Consider the following 25,000-nt stretch of genomic DNA (forward strand, 5'->3'; position numbering starts at 1 on the left):
TTTTTTTTTTTTTTTTTTGTGATAATGTCATACTCTGTCACCCAGACTGGATGGAATGCAGTGGCGCCAGCTAGGATGACAGGGTTGTATCACCACACCCAACTAAGTTGTTTTTATTTTTCTTTTTTTGAGACAGAGTCTCACTTTGTCACCCTTGGTAGAATGCTTTGGCATCCTACCTCACAGCAACCTCAAACTTTTTTTTTTTTTAATTTTTGGAGATTTATTGAGGGTACAGGAAACCAGGTTACACTGATTGCATTTGTTAGGTAAAGTCCCTCTTACAATTGTGTGTTGTCCTTAAAAGGTGTGTCACACAACAAGACCCCTCCCCTTCCCTCCTTCCCTCTTTTTGCTCTTCCTTCTCCCCACACCTCCCTCCTTCTTTCTCTCTCTGCTCTCTCCTTCCCCCACCCCACTGTGTCATTAATTGTCCTCATATCAAAATTGAGTACATAAGATTCATCCTTCTCCATTCTTGTGATACTTTACTAAGAATAATGTGTTCCACTTCAATCCAGGTTAATACAAAGGCTGTAAAGTCTCCCTTTTTTTAATGGCTGAATAGTATTCCATGGTATCCATATACCACAGCTTATTAATGCATTCCTGGGTTGGTGGGCATTTAGGCTGTTTCCACATATTGGCAACTGTAAATTGAGCTGCAATAAACAGTCTAGTGCAAGTATCCTTATGAGAAAAGGATTTTTTTCCTTCTGGGTAGATGCCTAGTAGTGGGATTACAGGATCAAATGAGAGGTCTAGCTTGAATTCTTTGAGGTTTCTCCATACTTCCTTCCAAAAAGGTTGTATTAGTTTGCAGTCGCACCAGCAGTGTAAAAGTGTTCCCTTCTCTCCACATCCACACCAGCATGAGATTTTGTGATGTGGGCCATTCTTGCTGGGGTTAGATGGTATCTCAGGGTGGTTTTGATTTGCATTTCTCTAATAATTAGGGATGATGAACATTTTTCTCATATGTTTGTTAGCCATTCGTCTGTCTTCATTAGAGAAGGTTCTATTTATGTCTTTTCCCCATTGATATATGGGATTGTTGATTTTTTTCCATGTGGATTAATTTGAGTTCTCTATTGATCCTAGTAATCAAGCTTTTGTCTGATTGAAAATATGCAATATCCTTTCCCATTGTGTAGGTTGTCTATTTGCTTTGGTTGTTGTCTCCTTAGTGGTACAGAAGATTTTCAGTTTAATTAAGTTCCATTTGTTTATTTTTGTTGTTGTTGAAATTGCAATGGCTATCTTCTTCATGAAGTCTTTCCCCAGGCAGATATCTTCCAGTGTTTTTCCTATGCTTTCTTTGAGGATTTTTAATGTTTCATGCCTTAAATTTAAGTCCTTTATCCATCTTAAATCAATTTTTAATTTTTTTATTAAATCATAGCTTTTTTAATTTTAATTTTTTAATTAAATTATACCTGATGAATCAATTTTTTTGAGTGGAGAAAGGTGTGGGTCCAGTTTCAGTCTTTCACATGTGGATATCCAGTTCTTCCAGCACCATTCATTGACTAGGGAGTCTTTCCCCCAGTGTTTATTGAAGATTTGGTGGTTGTAAGATGTTAGTTTCATTTTTTGGTTTTCTATTGGATTCTAAATGTCTGTGTCTCTATTTTTGTGCCAGTACCATGCTGTCTTGACCACTGTGGCTTTATAGTATAGCCTAAAATATAGTATACTAATGCCCTCAGCTTCATTTTTATTACTAAGAACTCCCTTAGCTATACGGGGTTTTTTTCTGGTTCCATACAAAACACAGAAGCATTTTTTCCAATTCTTGAAAGTATGATGTTGGTATTTTAATAGGGATGGCATTAAATCAGAGATTGCTTTGGGAAGTATAGACATTTTAATAATGTTGTTTCTTCCCAGCCATGAGCATGGTATGTTCTTCCATTTGTTAATATCCTCTGCTATTTCCTTCCTTAGGGTTTCATAATTTTCTTTATAGAGGTCCTTCACCTCTTTTGTTAGGTATATTCCTAGGTATTTCATTTTCTTTGAAGCTATGGTGAAGGGAGTTGTGTCCTTAGTTAGCCTCTCATCTTGGCTGTTATTGGTATATACAAAGGCTACTGATTTGTGGACATTGGTTTTATTTATTTATTTATTTTTTGTAGAGACAGAGCCTCACTTTATCCCCCTCAGTAGAGTGCCATGGCATCACACAGCTCACAACAACCTCCAACTCCTGGGCGTGGGTGATTCTTTTGCCTCAGCCTCCTGAATAGCTGGGACTACAGGCACCCACCATAATGCCCAGCTATTTTTTGTTGCAGTTTGGCCAGGGCTGGGTTTGAACCCACCATCCTTGGTATATGGGGCTGGCGCCCTACCCACTGAGTCACAGGTGCTCCCCCTGGACATTGATTTTATATCCTGAGACATTACTATATTTTTTGATGACTTCCAGGAGTCTTGTGGTTAAGTCTTTGGGGTTCTCTAAGTATAAGATCATATCGTCAGTAAAGAGGGGAGAGTTTGACCTCTTCTGCTCCCATTTGGATGCCCTTTATTTCCTTGTCTAATTGTATTGGCTAGAACTTCCAGCCCTATATTGAATAGTAATGGTGATAGAGGACAACCTTGTCTGGTTCCAGTTCTAGGAGGAAAAGCTTTCAGTTTTACTCCATTCAGTAAAATATTACCTGTGGGTTTGTCATAGCTTTGATCAGTTTAAGAAATGTGCCACATATGCCTCTACTCTTCAGTGTGCTAATTAGAAAAGAATGCTGGATTTTATGGAATGCTTTTTCTGCATCTATTGAGAGGATTATATGGTCTTTATTTTTGCTTCTGTTAACACGGTGGATAATGTTTATGAAGTTGGGTATGTTAAACCAGCTTTGTACCTCTGGGATGAAACCTACTTGATCATGATGTATGACTTTTTTTTTTTGAGACAGAGCCTCAAGCTGTCCCCCTGGGTAGAGTGCTGTGGCATCACAGCTCACAGCAACCTCCAAATCCTGGGCTCAAGCAAGTCTCCTGCCTCCACCTCCCAAGTAGCTGGGACTACAGGTGCCCGCCACAATGCCTGGCTATTTTTTGGTTGTAGCCATCATTGTTGTTTGGTGGGCCCAGGCTGAATTCGAACCGCCACTTTAGATGTATGTGGCTGGCGCCTTAGCCACTTGAGCCACAGGCGCTGAGCCAATGTATGACTTTTTTGATGATAAGCTGTAATCTATTGGCTAGGATTTTGTTGAAAATTTTTGCATCTACATTCATTAGGGAAATTGGTCTGAAATTCTCCTTTTTAGTTGGGTCTTTTCCCAGTTTTGGTATCAGGGCGATGTTTGCTTCATAGAACATGTTGGGGAAGATTCCTTCCTCCTCAGTTTTTTGGAATAATTTCTGCAGTATGGGAATAAGTTCTTTGAAGGTTTGATAACATTCTGGTGTGAAGCCATCTGGACCAGGGCATTTTTTTGTTGGGAGATTTTTTTTTGTTTGTTTGTTTGTTTTTTTTTGATTTAGTGCTTGAAATTGGTCTGTTCAGGAGCTCTGTTTCTTCCTGCATAAGTCTAAGGACAGAGTGTGTTTCCAAATATTGATCCATTTCCTTCATGTCAAACTTCTGGGCATAGAGTTTCTGGTAGTATTCAGAGATGATCTCTTGTGTCTCTGTGGCATCAGTTATTATTTCCCCTTTATCATTTCTGATTGAGGTTACAAAAGATTTTACTTTTCTATTTCTAGTTAGTCTGGCCAAAGGTTTATCTATTTTATTTATTTTTTAAAAAACAACTCTTTGTCTCATTAATTTTCTGAATGATTCTTTTCTTTTCAATTTCATTAATCTCTGATTTAATGTTAGGTATTTCTATTCTTCTTCTGGGTTTAGGCTTAGATTGTTCTTTTTCCAATTCCATAAGATGGCTTGTGAGTTTGTTGATGCTCTCTCTTTCTGTTTTTTGAATGTAGACATCCAAAGCGATAAATTTTCCTCTCAGGACTGCTTTTGCAGTATCCCACAGGTCTTGGTAGCTCAAGGAAGTTAATGATTTCCTCTTTTATTTCTTCGTGCACCCAACTGTCATTCAACAGAAGATTGTTTAATTTCCATGCTGTTGTGTGGGGTTGAACATTTTTGTTGGAGTTGAGTTCCACTTTTAGTGCCTTGTGGTCTGGGAGGATGCAAGGTCAAATTTCAATTCTTTTGATTCTGTTGAGGTTTGTTTTGTGTCCTAGGATCTGATCAATTTTGGAGAATGTTCCATGGGGCAATGAGAAGAATGTATATTCTTTATCTTTCCGATGGAGTGTTCTATATGCGTCTATCAAGCACATTTGTTATAGGGTCTCAAGAAGTCCCTTATATCTTTGTTTAATTTCTGTTTAGAGGATCTGTCTAGCTCTGTAAGAGGAGTGTTAAAGTCCCCTGTTATTATGGTATTATAGGATATCACATTGCTCAGACTAAGGTCTGTTTCAAGAATCTGGGAGCATTTAAGTTGGGTGCATAAATATTTAGAATTGAAATGTCTTCTTTGTTGTGTTTTTCCCTTGACCAATATAAAGTGACCATCTTTGTCTTTTTTGACTTTAGTTGCTTTAAATCCACATGTATCTGAAAATAAGGTTGCAACCCCTCTTTTCTTCTGAATTCCGTTTGCCTGAAAAATTGTCTTCCAACCCTTAACTTGGAGTTTTCATTTATCTTTTGAAGCTAAGTGTGTTGCCTGCAGACAGCAAATGGATGGTTTGTGTTTTTTAATCCAGTCATCCAATCTATGCCTCTTTAGTAGGGATTCAAGCCATTAACATTTATTGAGATAATCGATAGGTGTGGCAGTGTTCTATTCATCTTATTTTGTGAGAATCAATTGCTTAGCTTTATCTTTTGCATCATTGTGGAAGTTAGGTTCTGTCCTTTAATTTCTGAGTTCTTACTTTACTGTTGATCCATTTGATGGTCAGTGTGTAGAACTGGTTGAAGTATTTCCTGTAGAGCTGGTCTTGTTGTGGCAGATTTCCTCAGTGTTTGCATATCAGTAAATGATTTGATTTCTCTGTCAATTTTAAAGCTTAGCTTAGCAGGATATAGAATTCTAGGTTGGAAATTGTTCTGTTTAAGTAGATTAAAGGTAGATGATAATTGTCTTCTTGCTTGAAAATTTCATCAGAAAAGTCTGCAGTCACCCTGATGGATTTTCCCTTATAGGTCAACTGGCACTTACTCCTGGCAACTTGAAGTATCTTTTCTTTTGTCTTAACTCTGGACAGGTTCATCACAGTGTGTCTTGGAGAAGCTCTGTTAGAGTTGAGGTGACCTGGGGTTGATATCCCTCTGAAGGAGTGTGTCAGAATCTTTGGTGATATTTGGGAAATTTTCATTTATACTATTCTCTAGTATGGCTTCCATTCCCCAGGGGCATTCTTCTTCCCCTTCTGGGATACCTATAACTCGTATGTTTGAACACTTCATAAAGTCCCATAATTATGTCAGTGAACGTTCTGCTTTCTACCTCTTTAATTATCTGAGTTATCTCAAGAGCTTTGTCCTCTACCTCGGAGATTCTCTGTTCTGCATGGTCTAATCTGTTGTTAGAACTTTCTTTTGCATCTTTAAGTTCCCTAATTGACTGCTTCAGGTCCTTCAGCTCTGCTGTATCCTTTCTATATTCTTCATGTTGTTCATCTCTTATTTGATTTTGTTTTTGGATTTCCTTTTGGTTATTTTCCACTTTATCAGCAGTTTCCTTCATTGTTTCCATCATTTCCTTCATTGTTTTCATCATCTGTATTCTAAATTCCCTTTCTGTCATTTCTAACCTTTATAGGTGGAACCCTCTGCAGTAGCTGCCTCAAGTTCCCTTGGGGGGATTGCTCTGGACTGGTTTTTCATGTTGCCAGAATTTTCCTTTCACTTTCTCTTGCTCTTTAAGTTACTGTGCCTCTGGCCTAGGGTTTCGATGAGTCCTTTTGGTACAGAACCAGAAGATGAGAAGACTGAAGAGCAAGAAGAGAATAGGAATAAAGATTTTTAAAAAAGAAAAAAGGGTGGCGCCTGTGGCTTAGTGAGTAGGGCGCTGGCCCTATATACTGAGGGTGGAGGGTGCAAACCTGGCTCCAGCCACACTGCAATAAAAAAAATAGCCAGGCATTGTGGTGGGCACCTGTGGTCCCAGCTACTTAGGAAGCTGAGGCAAGAGAATCACCTAAGTCCAAGAGCTGGAGGTTGCTGTGAGCTGTGATGCCACGGCACTCTACTGAGGGTGACAAAGTGAGACTCTGTCTCTAAAAAATAAACAAATAAATAAAAAAGAAAGGAGAGGCTCGGCGCCTGTGGCTCAAGCGGCTAAGGCGCCAGCCACATACACCTAAGGTGGCGGGTTTGAATCCCCAGCCCCGGCCCGCCAAACAACAATGATGGCTGCAACCAAAAAATGGCCAGGTGTTGTGGCGGGTGCCTGTGGTCCCAGCTACTTGGGAGGCTGAGGCAGGAGACTCACTTGAACCCAGGAGTTGGAGGTTGCTGTGAGCTGTGATGCCACGGCACTCTACCCAGGGGGATAGCTTGAGGCTCCGTCTCAAAAAAAAAAAAAAAAGGAGAGTGTTGATAAAAGTAGAGGGGTGAGAGTAAGAGGTAATATTGACAAAAAGTAGAGGGGTGAGAGTAAGAGGTAATATTGACAAAAAGAAGAGAGGCACAGAAAGAGGGAACAGGAACAATATAGATGTACAGTAGAGTACTTTGACCCAACCTTAGAAACCCCCAACCTCTGGGGATGCCAGGTTGGGTGGTTCCCTTGAGGTCAGCAGCACTTTGCTAGCCTGTTCAGACATAGTACACCACCTCCACCAAGTAGAGAGGAAAGACAAAAATGCTATAAATCAAACCAAACCAAGCAAACAGAAAACTTTATGGGATAAAATTGGGGGAAAAGCCAAATAATAGGGGTAGAAACACTAGCAAAAATGAAGTTCGGATTGTTAAAGAAGGCAAAATGGAAAATTATATTAAAACTAGAAAAATGAAGAAAGAAAAGAAAAAAAACCAAGAAAAATCTAGGGGGAAAATGTTGAAATTAAAAAAACAAAAACAAGAAAAAAAAACAGGGCAGCGCCTGTGGCTCAAAGGAGTAGGGTGCTGACCCCATATGCTGGAGGTGGTAGGTTCAAACCTAGCCCCAGCCAAAAATTGCAAAAAACAAAACAAAACAAAAGCAGTATATATATCTTGCTGAATATTGTCTGGGCAACAGGTGGTCTTCTGGGGTATGAGATGTTAATCACAGTGCTGATACAGCTATATGAGATGGAGGCCTCCTGCTGGCTGGTGACTGTAGCCATTGTTGGGTGTCTTTGGAGACCAATTGTTGTTTGAATTGACTTGTTTTAATAGGTAGTGTTTTGATTTATTTATCTATAATAAACTTTTAATTTTTTTTTTTTTTTTTCAGTTTTTGGCCAGGGCCAGGTTTGAACCTGCCACCCTGGTATATGGGGCTGGTGCCCTACTCCTTTGAGCCACAGGCGCCACCCTTAATTTTATTTTATCTTTTTATTATTATTTTTTTTGAGACAGAATCTCACTATGTCGCCCTCGGTAGAGTGCTGTGGTGTCACAGCTCACAGCAACCTCAAACTCGTGGGCTTAACCAATTCTCTTGCCTCAGCCTCCCAGTAGCTGGGACTACAGGTACCCACCATAACGCCTGCCTATTTTTGTTGTTGTTGGTGCAGTTGTCATTGTTTTAGCTGGCCTGGGCCAGGTTTGAACCCACTAGCCCCAGTGTATGTGGCTGGTGCCATAACCACTGAGTACGGGTGCTGAGCCAAACTTTTAATTTTAAAACAGATTTACAGAATTGCAAAGACAGCACAGAGAATGCCCGGATGTCCTGTCCATGGCAGTGTCTTCACATCCACTACAAATAACAGTACGGCACACTATTAAAGTCCATGCTTTATTCACATTTCTTTAGTTTTTACTTACTGTTGTTTTTCTGCCCCAGGACTCTTTCAGGATACCACATTACATTTACGGTTGTTATTGTTGTTTTTGAGATAGTCTTGCTCTGTCACCCAGGCTGGGGTGGTGTGATCACAGCTCACAGCAGCCTTGACTCCTGGGCTCCAGCAACGTCCTGCCAACCGAGCTTTGTGGACCACAGGTGCCCTCCACCCCACCCAGCCAGTGCATTACATTTAAATGTTTTGTCTTTTCAGGCTCTTCTTGCCTGTGACAGGTTCTCAGACTCTCCTTGTTCTTGTTGACCGGGACTATTTGGAGGAGGGCTGGTCGAGTGTTTAGTAGAATGTCTCTCAAGTGACATCGGGTGTTGGGAAGTGTGAGTACTCCCACTTTTTTCTTCTTTTTCTTTTTCTTTTTTTTTTTGAGACAGTCTCAAGCTGTCACCCTGGGTAGAGTGCTGTGGCATCACAGCTCACAGCAACCTCAAACTCTTGGGCTTAAGTGATTCTCTTGCCTCTACCTCCCCAAGTAGCTGGGACTACAGGCGCCTGCCACAAAGCCTGGCAATTTTTTGGTTGTGGTTGTCATTGTTATTTGGCGGGTCTGGCCTGGATTTGAACCCACCAGCTCTGGTGTATGTGGCTGGCGGCTTGAGCTACAGGTACCACCTTTTCTTCTTTTTCAAAGTTGCTTAAATTATCTGGGTCTCTTGAATTTCCAAATGAACACTAGGATCACCTTTTCTACTTCTGTAAAAAAAGCAGGCAAAATTTTAATAGGATTTACACAGAATCTGTAGGTCTCTGTTAGGAGTGTTGTTGCCCAGAGAATATTAACTCTTCGTATTTATTCGGGCCTTTGATTTCTGTGAACAGTGTTTTATAGTTTTCAGAGTTTAAGTTTTGAGCTTTGTTGAATTTATTTCCAGGTATTTTGTTCATTTTGATGCTGTTACAGAGGAACTGTTTTCTTAATTTCTTTGTGCACTGCTTATTGCCAGTGTCAAGAACACAACTTATCTTTGTGTGTCGAGCTGTGTCCTGCAACCTTGCTGGCCTTGCTGATCAGCACTGATAGTCTGGGGGTGGGAGGGGCTGGGAGGATTTTTTTTAGGATTTTCTATATTCAAGATCGTGTCATCTACAGAGAAAAGTTTTACCTCCGTTCCAACCTGGATGCCTTCTGTATCCTGTTCTCGTCTAACTGCCCTGTCTGGAGCCTCCAGTATGTTGGTGCACCTGGCCAGGGAGGACATGCCTGCCTTGTTCCTCATCTCAGCCTTTCCCCATTGAGTGTGATGTTAGCTATGGAATTTTCATGGGTACCCCTATCAGGAGGAGGAAGTTCTGTTGTATTCCTGGTTTGCTGAGTGTTTTTATCATAAAAATGCTTTTTCTGTGCCAAATGAGATGATGACAGATTTTTCCCTTGATTAATATGACATGTTACATTGATGGATTTTCTTACTTTGAACAGCTTTGCATTTCTGGGATAAATCCTACTTGGTCATGGTGTGTAACCCTTTTTATATACTGCTGGATTTGGCTTCCGAAGATTTTGTCTAGGATTTTTGATCCACATTCATAAGAGATACTGTTATGTAATTTTCTAGGAACGTCTGTCTGATTTAGTCATCAGTATCAATTAGGGTTTGTGGGATGTTTTTCTCATGATTCTGGGGTCAAGGCACATCCTGTCACCACAGCTTCCCACTGGCGGTGCCAACCCTGACCCTAGCTGAGAGTGTCTGTCATTTGCACTGTCCTCCTGCTGCCCCTTCCCATGCCATGTCCTCTGGAAGGAAGTCCCTATGAGCAGCCAGAGGGGAGGGCTGGGAAGGCTGTGCTTCAGTTCTTTGAGGATGGAATGTCTACATATTATTTGGAGATTCTTTTTTTTTTTTTCTGAGATAAGGTGTCATTCCATTGCGTAGGCAGAGATATAATCACAGCTCACTGGGGCCTTGGACTTCTGGGTTCAAGTGATCCTTCTGCCTCAGCCTCCCAATTAGCTGGGACTACAGATGTGTGCTAACCACACCTGGCTAATTGGTCTCTTAACTGTGCTGCCCAGCTGCACTTGGGCGCCCTCCTCCTTGGCCTCCCAAAGTGCTGGGATTATAGTGCTAAGCCACACATCTGGCATATTGGAGATTCTCATGCAGAGGAGATTTGTCTCTTCTCCATCAGTTAGTTATTCAGTCATTTATTTTATCAGTATGGACACACAGATGTTTATTTTGTGCTTCGGGTTGTATTCCCATACAACTTTATTTAGTTTCCTGAATCATGCTGTCTATCAGGCGTTCTCCTTGGGTTCTGGTGTCCCTTTGACATGCTGCCTGGGAGTTCTTGGTTTTTGTTCTGTCCTTCTGAGTACTTCCTGACTTTGTGGCACCACTGGTGCTCCAGGCTCATCTGGGCACTCCTGCCCTGGCCCTGGAATTGCTGCTTGTCCAGGGAGCCCTGGGCCCTCTTCATGGAGAACACGACGGGACCCTGAGACTGGCCTGGTGTGCTTGGCTCCTGTGGAGTTGTGGCTCCCTGCACTCTGGGCTCATAGAGCAGGGACACCTATGTGCTGAGAGCGAACATACACACCTGTGAATGCAGCCAGTTGTAGTTGTTCCCTCTCATGCCCCGACGTCAGCCCAGGGCTGGGTCTGTCCTGCCACCAACTGCCTTCTCCCTGGGAGCCACCTCAGCCAGGGAGGGCCGTGGGGTCAGGGGTCTCAACCGGCCTCTACCAGAGTGGTGTGGTCATGGGCTTGACCTCTTGGCCTGTGTAGATGGGGCTTCCCTTGAGTTCAAAGCTGGCTGCAGGGCCTGGGCTTTGGGGCCTGAGGTTGAAAGTACGCATGGTCTGGTCTCTGCTCAGGTTTCTTCCCTCAGTAGCACAGTCACTGACAGCAGCTGTCAGACCTCACGGGGTGGGATATAGGCCAGGACCCTGACCAGGGAGTACATCATGCCGCTGGGCAAGGCAGAACTACTATGTCTTGTCTGTCAGCCTCTGTCCCCCAAGATGATGTCTTGTCTGCTCCAGCCCCAGGCTGAGCTCAGGAATCTCCTGTCCTTGATGTGGCCAGGTCCTGCCTGAGACACCCATGTGTCCTCACTCTGCTGTCCCTTCTGGACCACTGCTTTGTCCTCTGGTCTCCATGCTGTAGAGCCTCTTCCTCTTTGTGACCCTGGGCAGGTGGCCGGAGGGGCTTAAAGGGAAAGTAAGGCCTGCTCAAAGTCAGCACCCTCACTTAAGGGGCCGTCCCAGAGTGGTTCTGAGGCCAGGAGGAATGTCCAGCCAACGTTGGTGTCTGCAAGCTTGGAAAGGTTGTTGTGGCTGTCCCACAGATAATCCCACTGGTGACTCCTCTGTGAGGGCAAAGGTGGTGCAGGTGGGAGCACAGCACCTCCATGGCCTGTATAAGCAGGGACCAGGTCTGCAGCCCTGTGCTGGCAGCAGGCTGGTCATGATGCAGCCCCAAACCATGACCAGCCAGCCCACTAATAGGGGCACTGGCCTTGCAGACGGTGCAGGATGGCCGGCAGTTTCTGAAATACATCGACCCCAGCCTGGGGGTCCCGCTACCCGAGAGGGATTATGGGGGAAACTGCCTCATCTACGACACGGACAACAAGACGGATCCCTTCCACAACGTCTGGGTGAGGGCCAGGCCCTGAGGCAGGTCCCTCTCTAGGTGCAGCCCTCAGCACCCCAAGGGCCGGTGCCCACACACGGGGATCTCCTCCTGCCCCAGGACTTACTCAGGGCCCTGTTCAGTGTAGATGGGCTCCCGGGGCACTGGCCCTCCTAGCTGTCGGTGTGTCACCTGCAAGGCCCAGGCAGCACCTGTGTGAGTCTCAGGCCTTATCCCCAGGTCTGGCACATGCTGCTCAGAGGTTCTGGGGTCCTTGCTGACCTACCAGCAGTGGGAGGAGGGGCTTGAGCAAGGGGGGCTGTACCCGAGGATCCGGCCCTGTCTTCCACAGGATAAGCTGGACGGCTTCGTTCCCGCGCACTTTCTTGGCTGGTACCTGAAGGTACGGCAGCCCCCTCTCCTAACCTGATCCCTTGGGCCTGCCTTGGGCTATAGATGGTTTCTGGCTACAGGGTTGACCCTCAGTGTGCACTGGGCGTGTGGTGGGCAGGTGAGTCTTGGCAGCCAGCACTTTGCCATCTCAGAGAGTCTTGGAAGCTGCTGGGAGTTGTGAATCCCTGCTCTGTCCTCAGCAATGAGGGGCCAGTTAGGGACTCCAGACAGGAGGGCAGGAAGTCCCAGCCTGGGCTTGGGCTCCCCTGGTCCCGCTGAGGGAGATGGCCTGGCACCACATGCGGGCAGCCCTCACATGGCAGATGGGCATGCGGCTGGCAGAGGTCACAAGCCCTCCCCAGAGCCCGATGTGCGTGCCTGTGGCGGGTTGTGTGTGCATGTCCCACGGCGGGCTGAGTGCGAGGAGCCCTGCGTGCCGCAGACGCTGATGATCCGGGACTGGTGGATGTGCATGATCGTGAGCGTGATGTTCGAGTGCCTGGAGTACAGCCTGGAGCACCAGCTGCCCAACTTCAGCGAGTGCTGGTGGGACCACGTAGGTGCCTGTGCCCCACCTCTGGCAGGAGGGATGGTGGGGTGGCCGGGGGCTCACGGGGGGCTTGTGCGCCCCCAGCTGTCAGGCCAGGCACCTTAATCTGGTGCTGGGGCATGGGGGTGTGCTCGCCTATTGCGATCCCCAGTGGATCATGGACGTGCTCGTCTGCAATGGGCTGGGCATCTACTGTGGCATGAAGACCCTCGAGTGGCTGTCCCTGAAGACCTACAAGTGGCAGGGCCTCTGGAACATTCCAACGTACAAGTACGTCTTGGGAGCTTCAGGAGGCCTGGGGGGGTGGAGGCTTCTGCTGCCCTGACTTGGTGGGCCCTCCCAAAGTCTCTGCTGTGTTGAATGGGCTGTCAGCCAGGCCCCCTCCCCTTTGGAGGCCCCTGCACCACCTGTCTCCTGGTCTCCTTACGATGATAGGTGTTCTGTCATCTTTACTTTGGGATTTGAAAGCAAAAGCAAAAGTCCAAGTCAAGTCCTGGGGCCATGCTGGGGTGGTCTCCCCTCCTGTTGGTGCCCATCTGCACCTGGGGATCACTGCACAGCCCTCTCAGAAGAGCTGGATCCACACTGGGAGGCTGAAAGGATTCTGATCAGGGGAGGCTGTGCAGGAGGGCCATGCTGGTGCCACCCCTTAGCTAGAGTGGCCTGGTGGGGGGCCTCAAGACCAGAGTAATCCGACATGCAGGGTGGGGTTTGGGAGGCCTCCATTCCCAGGCTGACAGCTCTGTGGTTCCCAGGGGCAAGATGAAGAGGATTGCCTTCCAGTTCACACCCTACAGCTGGGTCCGCTTTGAGTGGAAGCCTGCCTCCAGCCTGCGCCGCTGGCTGGCCGTGTGCGGCATCATCTTGGTGGTAAGGCCATTGCCTGCGGTCACGCGGCTATCTGGATGGCCAGAGCTGGGGCTCACGCTCTGCCACTCCCCAGTTTTTGCTGGCAGAGCTGAACACGTTCTACTTGAAGTTTGTGCTGTGGATGCCACCAGAGCACTGCCTGGTCCTCCTGCGGCTCGTCTTCTTCGTGAATGTGGGCGGCGTGGCCATGCGGGAGATCTATGACTTCATGGATGACCCGTGAGGGCCTCAGGCCAGGGGCAGGGGTACTGGGAGGAGGCTCAGAGGGCGGGAGGCAGGGCCTTGGTGGGTGTGGCCTTCCAGAGGGCCCTTGGGCCAGCTGCTGCCCTCCTCTGCAGGAAGCCCCACAAGAAGTTGGGCCAGCAGGCCTGGCTGGTGGCAGCCATCACCGTCACAGAGCTGCTTATTGTCGTGAAGTACGACCCCCACACACTCACCCTGTCCCTGCCCTTCTACATCTCCCAGTGCTGGACGCTTGGCTCCGTCCTGGTGCTCACCTGGACTGTCTGGCGCTTCTTCCTACGGTGAGTAGGATGTTCTCAAAGGAGGCCCCACCTGGCCAGGTGCCTTCCTGGCCCCTGGTTCTTGGCACAGGTGGGGGCAGTTGGTTCAGTTGGTATCTGAGTAGCTCCCAATGTACCAGCTTCCCGGGGATGGCCTGCCTGGGCCTCTCCCCACCTGCATCTCCCAGGGTTCACCTGAAGGACCTCCAGAGGGACGAAGGTGCCAGGCACTCATGGAGCCTGCACCGGCGTCTGGAGTCTGGCGTGGGAGCAGGTGTGACCCCGTGTCCCCACCCCTACCCCAGGGACATCACCCTGAGATATAAGGAGACCCGGCGGCAAAAGCAGCAGAGCCCAGGCAGCCAGGACAGAGCTGTTGGCAATGGGGACCAGCACCTGCCAGGGCTGGATGAAGACCTGCTGGGGCCTGGAGTGACTGAGGGGAAGCAGGTGCCCACTCCACACTGACTAGTGCGTTCACCCCTGGAGCCTCCCGGAACCCGAGCCCCCAGGAACTGTTGCTTGGCCTCACCTCAAGGTCTTATTTTCCTTTCTCCTGGGCACTCCACCCAGCAGGGATTGAAGAGGGATGAAGGAAGCCCCACCTGGCTTCGTCCCCATTTGTGCATGTGTGTATGTGTGTGTATAAACATGTACACACGGTGTACACGTATGTCCTTGGCTCCTGAGGCTTTTCCAGACCCATGAGCTGGTGGCATGGCCAGGGCAGCTGGTTCCTCTGGAGGGAGGGTCTCTGCTCCCTCCTGCCTGCTCAGCCCAGTGGCCTTGGGCCCGTTGGCCTCCCCATCACCCAGCCCTGGCATGGCATAGCCCTGGGCGCCTTGTACCCTTATCCCCCTTGGCCCCAGGTGCTTCAAGGTGGTCTGTCTGTGAAGGAGGCTTAGCCATACTCTGGCTCGAAGCACTGATCAGGTTTTCTCTGGTCTTCGTTTAATAGACTAACTTGTTGGTATGTGGGTGGGGTCAGAGATCACTGGATTGGCCCTTCCAGTTGCACTGAGTCAGAAACTCCAGGGGCCAGAGGACTGTAACTTGGTGCTGGGCTCATGCAGTCTCTGTGACTCCGAGTTTGGGTCATCCACATGAACAAACAGAACAAATAAAGTGGTGATGAAGGTCCTAAGCTTCCAGCCCTTCCTACTGTGTCTGAGAGCCCTGCAGAGTACAGGGAGCCTTAGCTTGGCCTCTGAGTGGGTGGGTATGCAGGACACAGCCCTCCTTCTGGGCTCACAGCTGCTCAGCCAGGAGGTTGGGCCTGGTGACCGCTGGGGTACTGGCCACAGGATTCCTGGAAGGGAATCTAGCTACCTTTTCAGGCTAGAAATCTTTTTTTTTTTTTTTTTGCAGTTTTTGGCCGGGGCCAGGTTTGAACCCTCCACCTCTAGTATATAGAGACAGCACTCTACTCCTTGAGCCACAGGCGCTGCCCTCAGGCTAGATTTTTAAAACCTTACCATGAAAACTTTTTTTTTTTTTTGAGGCAGTCTCACTGTGTCAACCTCAGTGGAGTGCTGTGGTATCACAGCTCACAGCAACCTCAAACTCTTGGGCTTAAGTGATTCTTTTGCCTCAGCCTCCAAGTAACTGGGACTACAGGCGCCTACCACAATGCCCAGCTATTCTTTTTGTTGTAATTGTCGTTATCAGGCTGGGCCTGGGTTTGAATCCTCCAGCCCTGGTGTAGGTGGCCAGCGCCCTAACCACTTAGCTATTGGCACTGAGCCAGACCATGAAAACTTTTAAACACATATGAAGTGGCAAATGTGCAGGCTGAAGATTTCAGCCCTCTATGTTGTGAGGCTGGAACACAGTGCCCACTGGGGAATTCCACCTGACACCTCTGAAAGAGGTCGTTCCTATGTAACTGCCCAGCCCATGCCAGCAAGTCCCTTCCCTTCCCAAGAGCCATCGGGGCAGCTCCCTATGGACTTTCCTTGAGTCCTATGTCACTGAGGCTTCTCTCCCAGGGCCTCCAGTTGTATACAGGCTAATGTCATGGCTGCCCTCCTGTCCCTTTGGAGCAGTTAGAGGTGCACTTCACATTGCTGTCCTTGTGAAAGCAGCTGTCATCTCCCCACTGCAGTCATCCTCCCTGGGCCTCCTTGGCTACTGTGGACCATCTGGGTGGAGCCTAGGTGGGTGGGAGGTGACACCTTGCTGGGGTCACTGCCTCTCATAATCCTCACTCCAACCCAGCTCTGGTTTCTGAGGCCACCGCCTGTGTGGCACTCACCCTGTGCATTTCTTGCCCGAGGCCTAGGGTCACCATTTCTCCAAGGAGCCCTGGTTCCTCTGCATAGAGCAGTGGTTCTCAACCTGTGGGTCACAACCCACAGGAACTGTATTAAAGGGTCGCAGTATTAGGAAGGTTGAGAACCACTGGCATAGGGGCTCATATTCAGAAATTGCTTTTGTGGGCACTTGAATGGCTTCACAGCAATGAACCTAAAGTTCCTGCCCACAGGTTACCTAGAGTAGTAACCCTCTTAACAGTCCAAATCGTCTGATTAGGCCAACTGGGCTTGAGGGTTAGGCCCCCATGCCCTGTCCACAGAGATGCAGAGCTAATGGGGGTTCTGGGCAAGAACATGGGCTGGGCTGGGCTGGGCTGGACTGGACCTGGCCCAGAGAGGAGGGTGGGGGCCAGCAGTGCAGAAGCCGAGTTGTAGGCCTGGCTAGGCCAAGGGTAGCTCCCAGCATAGCCATGGAGAGTCCTGCCACTGGTGGGCTGGTACACCCTGAGCTCCAGTATGGCAGAAGGTGGGCTTCAATATAGTGACAGAAGGGGTAAGAGCCCTGCTGACACTGGGTAGTGAACTGCCTCTGCCCTCAGGGGACTCCACAAGCATAGACAAGTACCATCCAGCTACCAAGTGCTTTAATGATTATAAAGTATCTAAAATTTTCTTGTAAAATAAGCTGTTTTGAGCGTTTCTCATTAGTCAAAGCTAGGACTCAGGGAGTGAGCCCCGGGAGAGCTGGTCAGCTCCAGAGGCGTGGACTGAGGCATTGTCCAGGGAGACCAAGTTTCAGGAGCCTGGTGGCCAAAAAGCACCTTAGGAGATGATCCTCAGGGACGGCTTGTCCTCCTCCAAGGCTCGCAGCTGGTTGTCCATCTCCTCAGACCAGTAGATGTCATACAGCCTATGTACAGGCAGCAAGGGGAGTGAGGTGGGTACCCCCATCCTGCCCGGTCTGCTTGAGCCCAGGCAGAGCTGGGTAGCTAGTGCATCCACTTACACCAGCTGCTCCAGGGCACATCCCGGCTGCCGGAGGCTCCCCATCAGCTGCCGGACACCCTCATCTCCCATGCGGTTGTTGCTGAGGTCCAGCTCTCGCAGGCTGTGGTTGGCCAGCAGTGTTGAGGCAAGGCTGCTACAGCCAACGTCACTCACATCACAGTCCCCCAGCCTGCAGGGGGTGGGGGTGGGGCAGGAGGCAGGGTGGAGGTCAGGACTGCAAGTGGATCTGGCATTGCACCAGCCAGCTGGGTGACCTAGACCTGTGTTGCTACCACGCCACAGGATAGTGATAGAGCCCACCCTCCCACGCTGTCAGGGGACCCTGAAATACACCTGCACCCTGGGTTGTTCCCAACTCCTCCTGCCTTGGTTCCTCTGCCCCAAGCACATCAAACCCCAGAACATGATGGGGAAAGAGATCTTTAAAAGCTGCCAGAGAGAAAATGCAGATTGGGTACAGGGGATGACAATGGGCTCAGAATCATAACAGCAAAGTTCTTCCCAGAGCCACTACAGATTGATCCCCTGCCAGGCCAGGGATCTGGATCGATTACGTGACCCAGGGCACTACAGAGGTAGATACAACTCAGACTCTAGTTAGTGCTAAGTGAACCCACGTGCACTTGCCCCCAAACGCACCAGAGAACCCGCAAGACAGTGCCAGGCTGGCCCAAGCCCTGGCACAGCGTCTGCACGCCCACGTCACCCAGTGGGTTGCTGCTCATCTGCAGCTCCAGGAGACACTTGTTCTGGGCCAGCACCGAGCTGAAGAGGGGGCAGCATGCGGCGGTGAGGCTGCAGGTCTTCACCCTGTAGACATACATGCTGGGCCCTGGCTGGGGCTGGTTCTGCCCCTGCTCCTGGGCCCCGCCTTGTAGGCCCAAGCTGGGTTTACCACGGTCCTTGCGCCCCGTGCCCTGTGCTGGGTTCACCATAGTCCCTGCGCCCCACCCCCTTCCTGGGCTCAGGGTCAGGGCTGGGCTCACCACAGTGACTCCAGCCGGCAGCCTGGAGCCAACAAGCTCTCGCACAGCAGCTGTGCGCCGGCGTCCCCCAGCTCGTTCCCCGCCAGGCTGAGCTCCCGCAAGCTCTCCAGGGAACACAACATGCGGCACAACTCGTGGCAGCCCTCGGCGGTGATGCCGCACTCCCACAGCCTAAGGAAGGTGACTGTGACGTTTTGCCCCGTCCTGGAACAGCCTCCCCGCCCGCTCAGGTGGCCACTCACCACAGAGTCCGGAGCCTGAAGCTGGGGCGCAGCAGACCCTGGCACAGCTCTGTGAGCCCCGCATCGCCCAACCTGTTGCTGCCCAGATCTAGTGCCTGCAGCGAGGTCTTGGAGGCTACAGCGCTGCACAAGTCTCTACAGTTAGCGGCTGTGACTCCGCAGTTCTCCAGCCTGAGAAGACATGACCCGCTTTGGGAGCTGTCCAGCCCTACCCTCTAGCCCTCACCGGGATTTCCCCAGCCTCGCCCTCGGCCTCGCCTACTTGAGCGCCTCCAGAGGGCAAGCAGAGTCTTTGAGGCCTTGACACAGCGTACGGACACCTGCTTCGCTGAGGTCGTTGTTGCTCACTATGAGCTCCTTGAAGTCCGGCTTGGCCCTGAGCACGGAGGCCAGGAACTCGCAGCTGGCAGCCGTGAGGTTACAGTACTCCAACCTAGGGGTGGGCAGGCCAATGCCTCGCATCAGGGAGAGTGAGGCCCAGAGACTCACCCCAGAGCTTCTGGTCAGGGACACGAGCACCCGGAGCCCATGTGGACACTGGAAGCCCTCCATTAACCAAGAGACCCACCTCGAGCTCTAAGACCTAGGAGAAGCTAGATGCTCGGCTGTGGTCAGTTTGTGGTGGCTGGGCTACCCCACACCTAGGGTGCTGAGCCACACTTGACTTAGCTAGGCTTGTTCCCTGCCATTGGGTCCAGAACTGCTGCTAGCACCTTGCAAAGTTAGCTGAGTGGGGAGGCAGGAGGGCATAGCAAAGCCACAGAAGTCCCCTCCTGAAAGCTCCTGCAGCCAGTGTACTGTGGATGGGGCAGCAGGGAAGTAGGCGGGGCAGGGCACACACTCACTGCAGCTTTTCAAGGTGGCACTGGGGGTTCAGCAGTCCCTCACAGAGCAGCTTCAGGCCGGCATCTCCCAAGGGGTTGTCACTGAGGTGCAGCTCTCGCAGGCTCGGCACCGAGCGCAGCATGCTGGGCAGGACCCCACAGCCTGCCTCTGTTAGGCAGCAGTTCTGCAGGCTGGCAACATGGTCATCAGCGCCTTCTCAGGGCTGAGCAGGGGGCCCCCCAGGGGAGCTGTGCTGCAAAGCCCTCTGCAGCAGGGATGGTGGTGATACTATGACCCCAGGGGTGGCAGCACTGAAGCTGGATTGCCTAAAGCCACCACCTGCCCACCCACAGCCACCACAAGCACAGGTGGGTCTCTGGGCACCCTGTGGCCCCACAGTAGAACCTCACCTCAGTTTCTGGATTGTGCAGGTGGGGCCCTGCAGCGCCTGAAGCACCAGCCGCACACCGGCATCACCCAGCTCGTTCGTGCGCAGGTCGAGCTCCGTCAGGGCAGGATTGGCCCGTAGTGCAGAGCTCATGTCTTGACAGCGCACCTCCGTGAGGCCACAGTCATCCAGTCTGTGTGTAGGACCCTCAGAGTTACTGTCCATCTGGCACCAACCTCAGACTCAAAGACCACACCACACAGCATGGTGTGGTCCATTAGTAGTCCAAGAAATCAACAACGTAGGTCACATCAGGGCACTTCAAAAATGAAACCCAAAAAAACAGGTGGAAATGTTTTTTACAGAACTGTGTAAGAGACTCAAAACGTGTAGTGGTGTGTCTGCAGCATAATAAATTCTCCATGTCTTTCTATGGGGCACAGAGCATGAAAGCTCCTGGGCTGTCTAGGGAGAAATCAAATCTGTATGAGGTAACAACTCCAGAGAAGTGCTTGGGATGGTCAGCACATGGTCAGACACGGGAGCCAATTGGAGAGCCTCCTGGCAGTCAGAGCTGCAACATGTGACCAAGAATAAACAATGATGCGAGATTATAACAAAGCCAAAAATATCTTCAAGTCATCTAGAGTAAATGAATGAGTAAGGTGGGAAAAAAGCCAGTTCTTGCTCACAAAAGGACAACTGATAAATATGGAGGGCATGATGAAGATGCAACACCACACTAATAACTTCAAGCACAGCTACTGATGTTGCTGAAACCGGCAGGCAAACGTCTGAGCAGAAACAGGTATTAGCAGAACCCCAAACTATCTCCCCAGGACACTGATCAAGGATAGTCCAAATGGTGCCACCATACACTGACAGTACCACATGCCAGGCAGGACCCATTAGCATTCTGTGTATTCCTGTTGAAAATGTGACTTAAACTATAAAAAACCCCAGACAAGTCCAAACAGAGGGACATCCACAGGAGCCTGGCCAGACTCACAGATATCAGAGCCCCAGGGACAAGGTGAGACAGGAGGACCAAACAGGGATCTTGAACCAATCAGGAGCAGGGTAAGGACAAGAATGTGGTGGAAAAGCCTAGAGCTGGGCGTGCCACTTTGGCCCAGCTGATGTCAGACAGTCTCCTTAAGGGAAGCTGGTAAGGGTGTGCAGAAGCCCTGCGCTACCTTCGAAACTCTTCTGCAAATCTTCACCTATTTCAAATAACATGTTAAAGACGAGGACCACACAGCCACCTGTCTCATTGCTGAGAACTCAGAACAGAGGCCTGTCTGGCCTGGAGGGCCAGGCAGCACCTCCACAGAGGCCTGAGCCTAGTCCTGCCCCCATGTTCCCAAAAAGAAGAGCTGAGTTCATAGGCCCAGAGACCCACCAGCCAGCCCCACCACATCCTCAAAATAGGTTTTACATTTCTAAATGGCTAGGAAAAGCACAGGAATAAGGTACCATTTCATGCCACATGAAATGTATGTGAAATTCATGTTTCATGTCCATAAATAATGTCTCTGAGCACAGCCCCCATGTGTGCCCCAGTGGTCTGGCTGCCAAGCACAAACCACTGCCTGAGAGCCTGGCCCACCAGCACCCACAAGGTGACCCTGAGGGCATCTGTACCTGACCACTTGGCACTGCTGGATCAGCGGGAGGAGTTCTGTCCACCTGGTGTCACTCAGCTGTTCACACTGGATATCGAGACTCATGGTGGAGCTAAGATGTAGCCTAAGTCAGAGAGAACATCTCAGACAAATTCTCCAGGTCTGGCAGGGGGTTTTTCCAGAGGGGGAAAAAGGCCCAAATAGGACCCTAAGGGGGTTGATGCTTCTGGAGAGCCATAGCCTCTCTCTTGGGAGGTGTCTGCCCTGCCCTGTGCCTGCAGCACTTTCCTCACTCTGCCTCCACAAGCAGACATGGGGGGTGGGGGAGGCAAAGGCTGTGCCACCAGCTCCCCTGGCAAAGGCCACTATAGGCAGCAGGGACTGGGGACATGGATGTGGGGCACAGATGCCTCACCTCCCAGCCACCTGTCCTCAGTGGACACCTCTTGCCAAAGAGAAGCTGGGGACAGCAAATCTGGTCCAGGAAGTCCCTGCCTCTTATTTGCCCGGGCAAGGACAGGGTGGGACCAGGGTGGTCCACAGGTCTGGAGACCCCAGTGGCACAGGGGCTATGGAAACCTTCCTGTCTGTTTGGCCTGGATCTTGCTCTGAGGCAGAAGGATCAGGCTGGCACTTGGCCAGAGTGCCAACAAAGCCCAAGACCAGGATCCTAGGCTTTAGGAGCCTGGCCTCATGACCCCCTTTGGGACTGGGGACATCCTATCCCACCCTGGCCAGCCCCAGAGAAGCCAGCTGTAAGGCAGATTGGATCACAGACCCTGAAATATCACCAGGGACAACCTTGGGGCCTGGATGATGGAGGTGGCACTGACTGCAAAGATGTCCCTGAGGCCTCTGGCCATGGGAAGGGACATCATGAGAGCCCCATGGGATGGCCCCCCATAACCCCCCAGCACATGCTGCTGGTGGGTGAACACGTTCCCCAGCAACCACCAAGCAGTGGCCTGGGGTCAAGGACTGGGCAGGACTCACTCCAGGGTGGAGGGCCGGCAGGAAACCCGGGGAGTTGCACTGGGACAGCCAGAGACAGCTCCCTGGGAAGAGCTACCCGTGGCGCTGACGGGGGCAGGGCAGCCGGGAGGGACATGATTTCAGAGGACGTTCTTCTGATGCTGTTTGTCTGGGCCTAGGCCTTGCCCCAGGGGCATCCCCACTCCCTTCCCAGGTTTGATTAGGCTGATAGAGACAGTGGCCAACCTACTCTGGCCGCGCGGATGAAGGGAAGACCTACTCTCGTGGGTCTGCAGGGGACCCTTGCCCACAGGCACGGGGAGCGTCAGCTCGGCCCAAAGCACGTGAACAGAACCGGGCCTGCCCGAAGGCGGCCTAGGGGCCAGGGTGTGGTCACCCAAAGTGACTCGAATTCACAGGAATTCCGTCATCTCTAGATGACGTGGGGGTGAGAAGAGACAGAGGGGCCCAAGGCCCCGCGGACGCTAACTCATACACTTCCCCACGGGAGGCCCAGCCCCGTCGGGCCTAGGCTCCACCGGAGCCTGCCGCGCCCCTTGCTAGGGCTGGGGACCGGGAAGGTGCCTCTTAGCGCCTCCGGTTGTATGAGCCGAAGCGGTAGCCGTGACGACCTGCTATCGCACAGACGCGTGGGGGCGACCCCGCCAGAGGCCACACCAGTGCCGGGTTACAGCGCGGCCGGCGCTCCCCAGGTTCGTCCTTCGGCGCGTGCAGCGCGACCCCCGCCACAGCGACCCGAGTCTGGGAAACAATGGTCATGCGCGCCCCTTCCGGCTCCGTGAGCCCGTCCGCCCCCTACACGCACCTGCGTCAGACACAGACACGGGCACCGACACGCACTCGCACCGCAGACCAAGGCCGCCGCCGCCGCCGCCGCCGCGCTCCTTCCGCCCAGGCCGGGGGAGGGGTCAGAGAGGCAAGGGGGAGGCGGGGCTCCGGGTGGGGTCAGAGTTCCAGGCAGGGGCGGGCTGCCGGCCGGAGTCCCACCCTGGCGGAGGTCCCACCCTCGGCGGGAACCACGTCTGTCTCCTCTTACCAGCAGGCGGGACTCACCTGAAACACCCCTTTTTGCCGCCATACTGGAAAAGATGGAAAGGTCGACTATAATTTGTTGTGGCTGAGGCGAAATGGGCGAGACAGTGATGAGGCTTTTTAGAGATCAATTTGGCAGGTGTAAAACATGTACACAAGGCTCTGCTCCTATGTATCAGTGAAGGGAAACTTCCGTGCGCGAGCTCAGGAGACACGTTCAAAAATGTCTTGTGCAGCATTTCGTAACTATCCAAACCTGGAAACAATCCAAACATCTATCAGTAGTAAAATTGTTTAAAACAACAGACCATACTTTACTAGTTAAAAAGACTACTACTAAGGCTGGGCATCGTGTCTCACACCTGTAATCTCTGCACACTGGGAGGCCGAGGTGGGTGGATTGCCCGAGCTCAAGAGTTTGAGACCAGCCTGAGCAAGAGGGAGACCTTCTCTCTAAAAATAGCCAGGCATTGTGATGGGCGCCTGTAGTCCCAGCTACTCGGGAGGCTGAGGCAAGAGAATCACTTGAGCCCAAGAATTTGAGGTTGCCACAGCACTCTACTGAGAGGGACAAAGTGAGACTGTTTTAAAAAAAAATAAACAAGACTACTGCTAAGGAAAGATCTCCAAGGGGAGGCTGTTAAGTTTTTTTTACACGTGCAGAGCAAGTCTTATATTAGACTTTCTGTTTGGAAGAGCTTAGGTGGGTTGCAGAGTTCAGCATCTCCATCACTTTGCAGGCCATGTCCTCTGATGCGCCCAGCCCTGCTGCACACACAGGCCCAGGCTACATATTTGTTCAAGGTGTTTTACAACACAGGTATCCCTGTGTCCCCACTGCACCAGCACTCAGCCATTCAGCCGATGTTTACTGGACACCTGCTGTGTGCCAGGCAGTGTCGGAGCAAAACAGGGCACAGGTGTCACCCCCAGGAGCTCACAGTTAAGGAGAGGAATGTACAGAATTAAAGTGGGAGTAGGAGAAATTACTGCAGGGTAAAGAGAACCAAGGGTGCTGGTGTGGCAGAGTGAGGTAAGGTCCCGTGGTGGGGCAGGCCAGGAGCTAGTGGATAGGGAAAGGGCTGGAGAGTTGTTGGGGATACTGCATCCAGTGCTCACTAAGCCCTAGCCTAGTCTTCATAACTGGAGCCAGGAGCTGACCAGGGCCTGGGGGGTCAGTTCTTTTGAGTTATAAGCTGAAGGGTTACTCAATATTGCGAAGAAAATTTGGCTGGGCTAGCCCTTGCTTGTTGCCCTAGTTTGGGGAAAAGGGAGAGGGGATCACCAACTCAAGGTGCAGGGTTCAAGGAGAGCTGGTAACTGGGCAGGGGCAGTCCACACAGGTACAGACAACCTAAGGAACTGCAGGCCAAGGGTGTGTCCAGCACCTGGGAAGGTGGTCAGGACAAATCGCAGAGGGAAGGCAGCATGTGCTTCCTCCACCCTGATGCAGGAAAAGCGGGGGTTACTGTATTCTGGGGAAGAGTAAGAGCAGGGGCAAGGGATGGAAGAGCCTCTGTGTGCACTGGAGCCCCAGCCTACCTTTCTTTCTTGCCCAGGTTGGAGCGTAGTGGTAGGATCATTGTTCACTGTAACCTCAAACTCCTAGAGTCAAGCAATCATCCTGCCTCAGCCTCCCAAAGGTCTAGGAGTACAGGTGTGCCCCACTTCAATATGGTTTTATCACACAAGCAAAGTATGTGCTCCTTGTACAAAAAATCATAAGACAGATATGAGAAAATGAAAAGCTG

At 50.6% G+C, this 25,000-nt stretch overlaps 2 protein-coding genes across 7 annotated transcripts in view; one reads left to right on the plus strand and one right to left on the minus strand.

Annotated features, from left to right (window-relative positions):
• The window catches only part of PTDSS2 (phosphatidylserine synthase 2), a 49,156-nt gene extending 34,117 nt beyond the window's left edge, over positions 1–15,039 (plus strand). For 3 of the 5 annotated variants that reach the window (XM_023508601.1, XM_003802762.3, XM_023508602.1), the window contains 8 exons: positions 11,470–11,604; positions 11,932–11,982; positions 12,415–12,528; positions 12,674–12,792; positions 13,278–13,392; positions 13,466–13,611; positions 13,731–13,916; positions 14,201–15,039. In XM_023508601.1, coding sequence (XP_023364369.1) covers positions 12,421–12,528; positions 12,674–12,792; positions 13,278–13,392; positions 13,466–13,611; positions 13,731–13,916; positions 14,201–14,363 — 837 coding nt within the window. In that variant the 5' untranslated portion in view covers positions 11,470–11,604; positions 11,932–11,982; positions 12,415–12,420 and the 3' untranslated portion in view covers positions 14,364–15,039. The remainder of the gene's footprint in view (positions 1–11,469; positions 11,605–11,931; positions 11,983–12,414; positions 12,529–12,673; positions 12,793–13,277; positions 13,393–13,465; positions 13,612–13,730; positions 13,917–14,200) is intronic. The other 2 variants (XM_023508600.1, XM_023508603.1) reach the window with 1 other exon arrangement.
• A 1,738-nt stretch (positions 15,040–16,777) lies between these two features.
• RNH1 (ribonuclease/angiogenin inhibitor 1) overlaps positions 16,778–25,000 on the minus strand; it is a 12,834-nt gene continuing 4,611 nt past the window's right edge. The window contains exons 2-11 of one of the 2 annotated variants that reach the window (XM_012813353.2): positions 23,271–23,505; positions 21,244–21,348; positions 19,622–19,792; positions 19,232–19,402; positions 18,649–18,819; positions 18,387–18,557; positions 18,145–18,315; positions 17,798–17,968; positions 17,157–17,327; positions 16,778–17,060 (exon numbers count right to left, since the gene is read on the minus strand). In XM_012813353.2, the coding sequence (XP_012668807.2) occupies positions 16,973–17,060; positions 17,157–17,327; positions 17,798–17,968; positions 18,145–18,315; positions 18,387–18,557; positions 18,649–18,819; positions 19,232–19,402; positions 19,622–19,792; positions 21,244–21,348; positions 23,271–23,505 (1,625 nt within the window). In that variant the 3' untranslated portion in view covers positions 16,778–16,972. Of the gene's footprint in view, positions 17,061–17,156; positions 17,328–17,797; positions 17,969–18,144; positions 18,316–18,386; positions 18,558–18,648; positions 18,820–19,231; positions 19,403–19,621; positions 19,793–21,243; positions 21,349–23,022; positions 23,107–23,270; positions 23,506–25,000 lie in introns of those variants that run through there. The other variant, XM_012813352.2, reaches the window with a different exon arrangement.

This window comes from Otolemur garnettii, unplaced genomic scaffold, assembly GCF_000181295.1.
Source record: "Otolemur garnettii isolate 467f Iridium unplaced genomic scaffold, OtoGar3 scaffold00260, whole genome shotgun sequence".
Taxonomy (NCBI): Eukaryota; Metazoa; Chordata; class Mammalia; order Primates; family Galagidae; genus Otolemur; species Otolemur garnettii.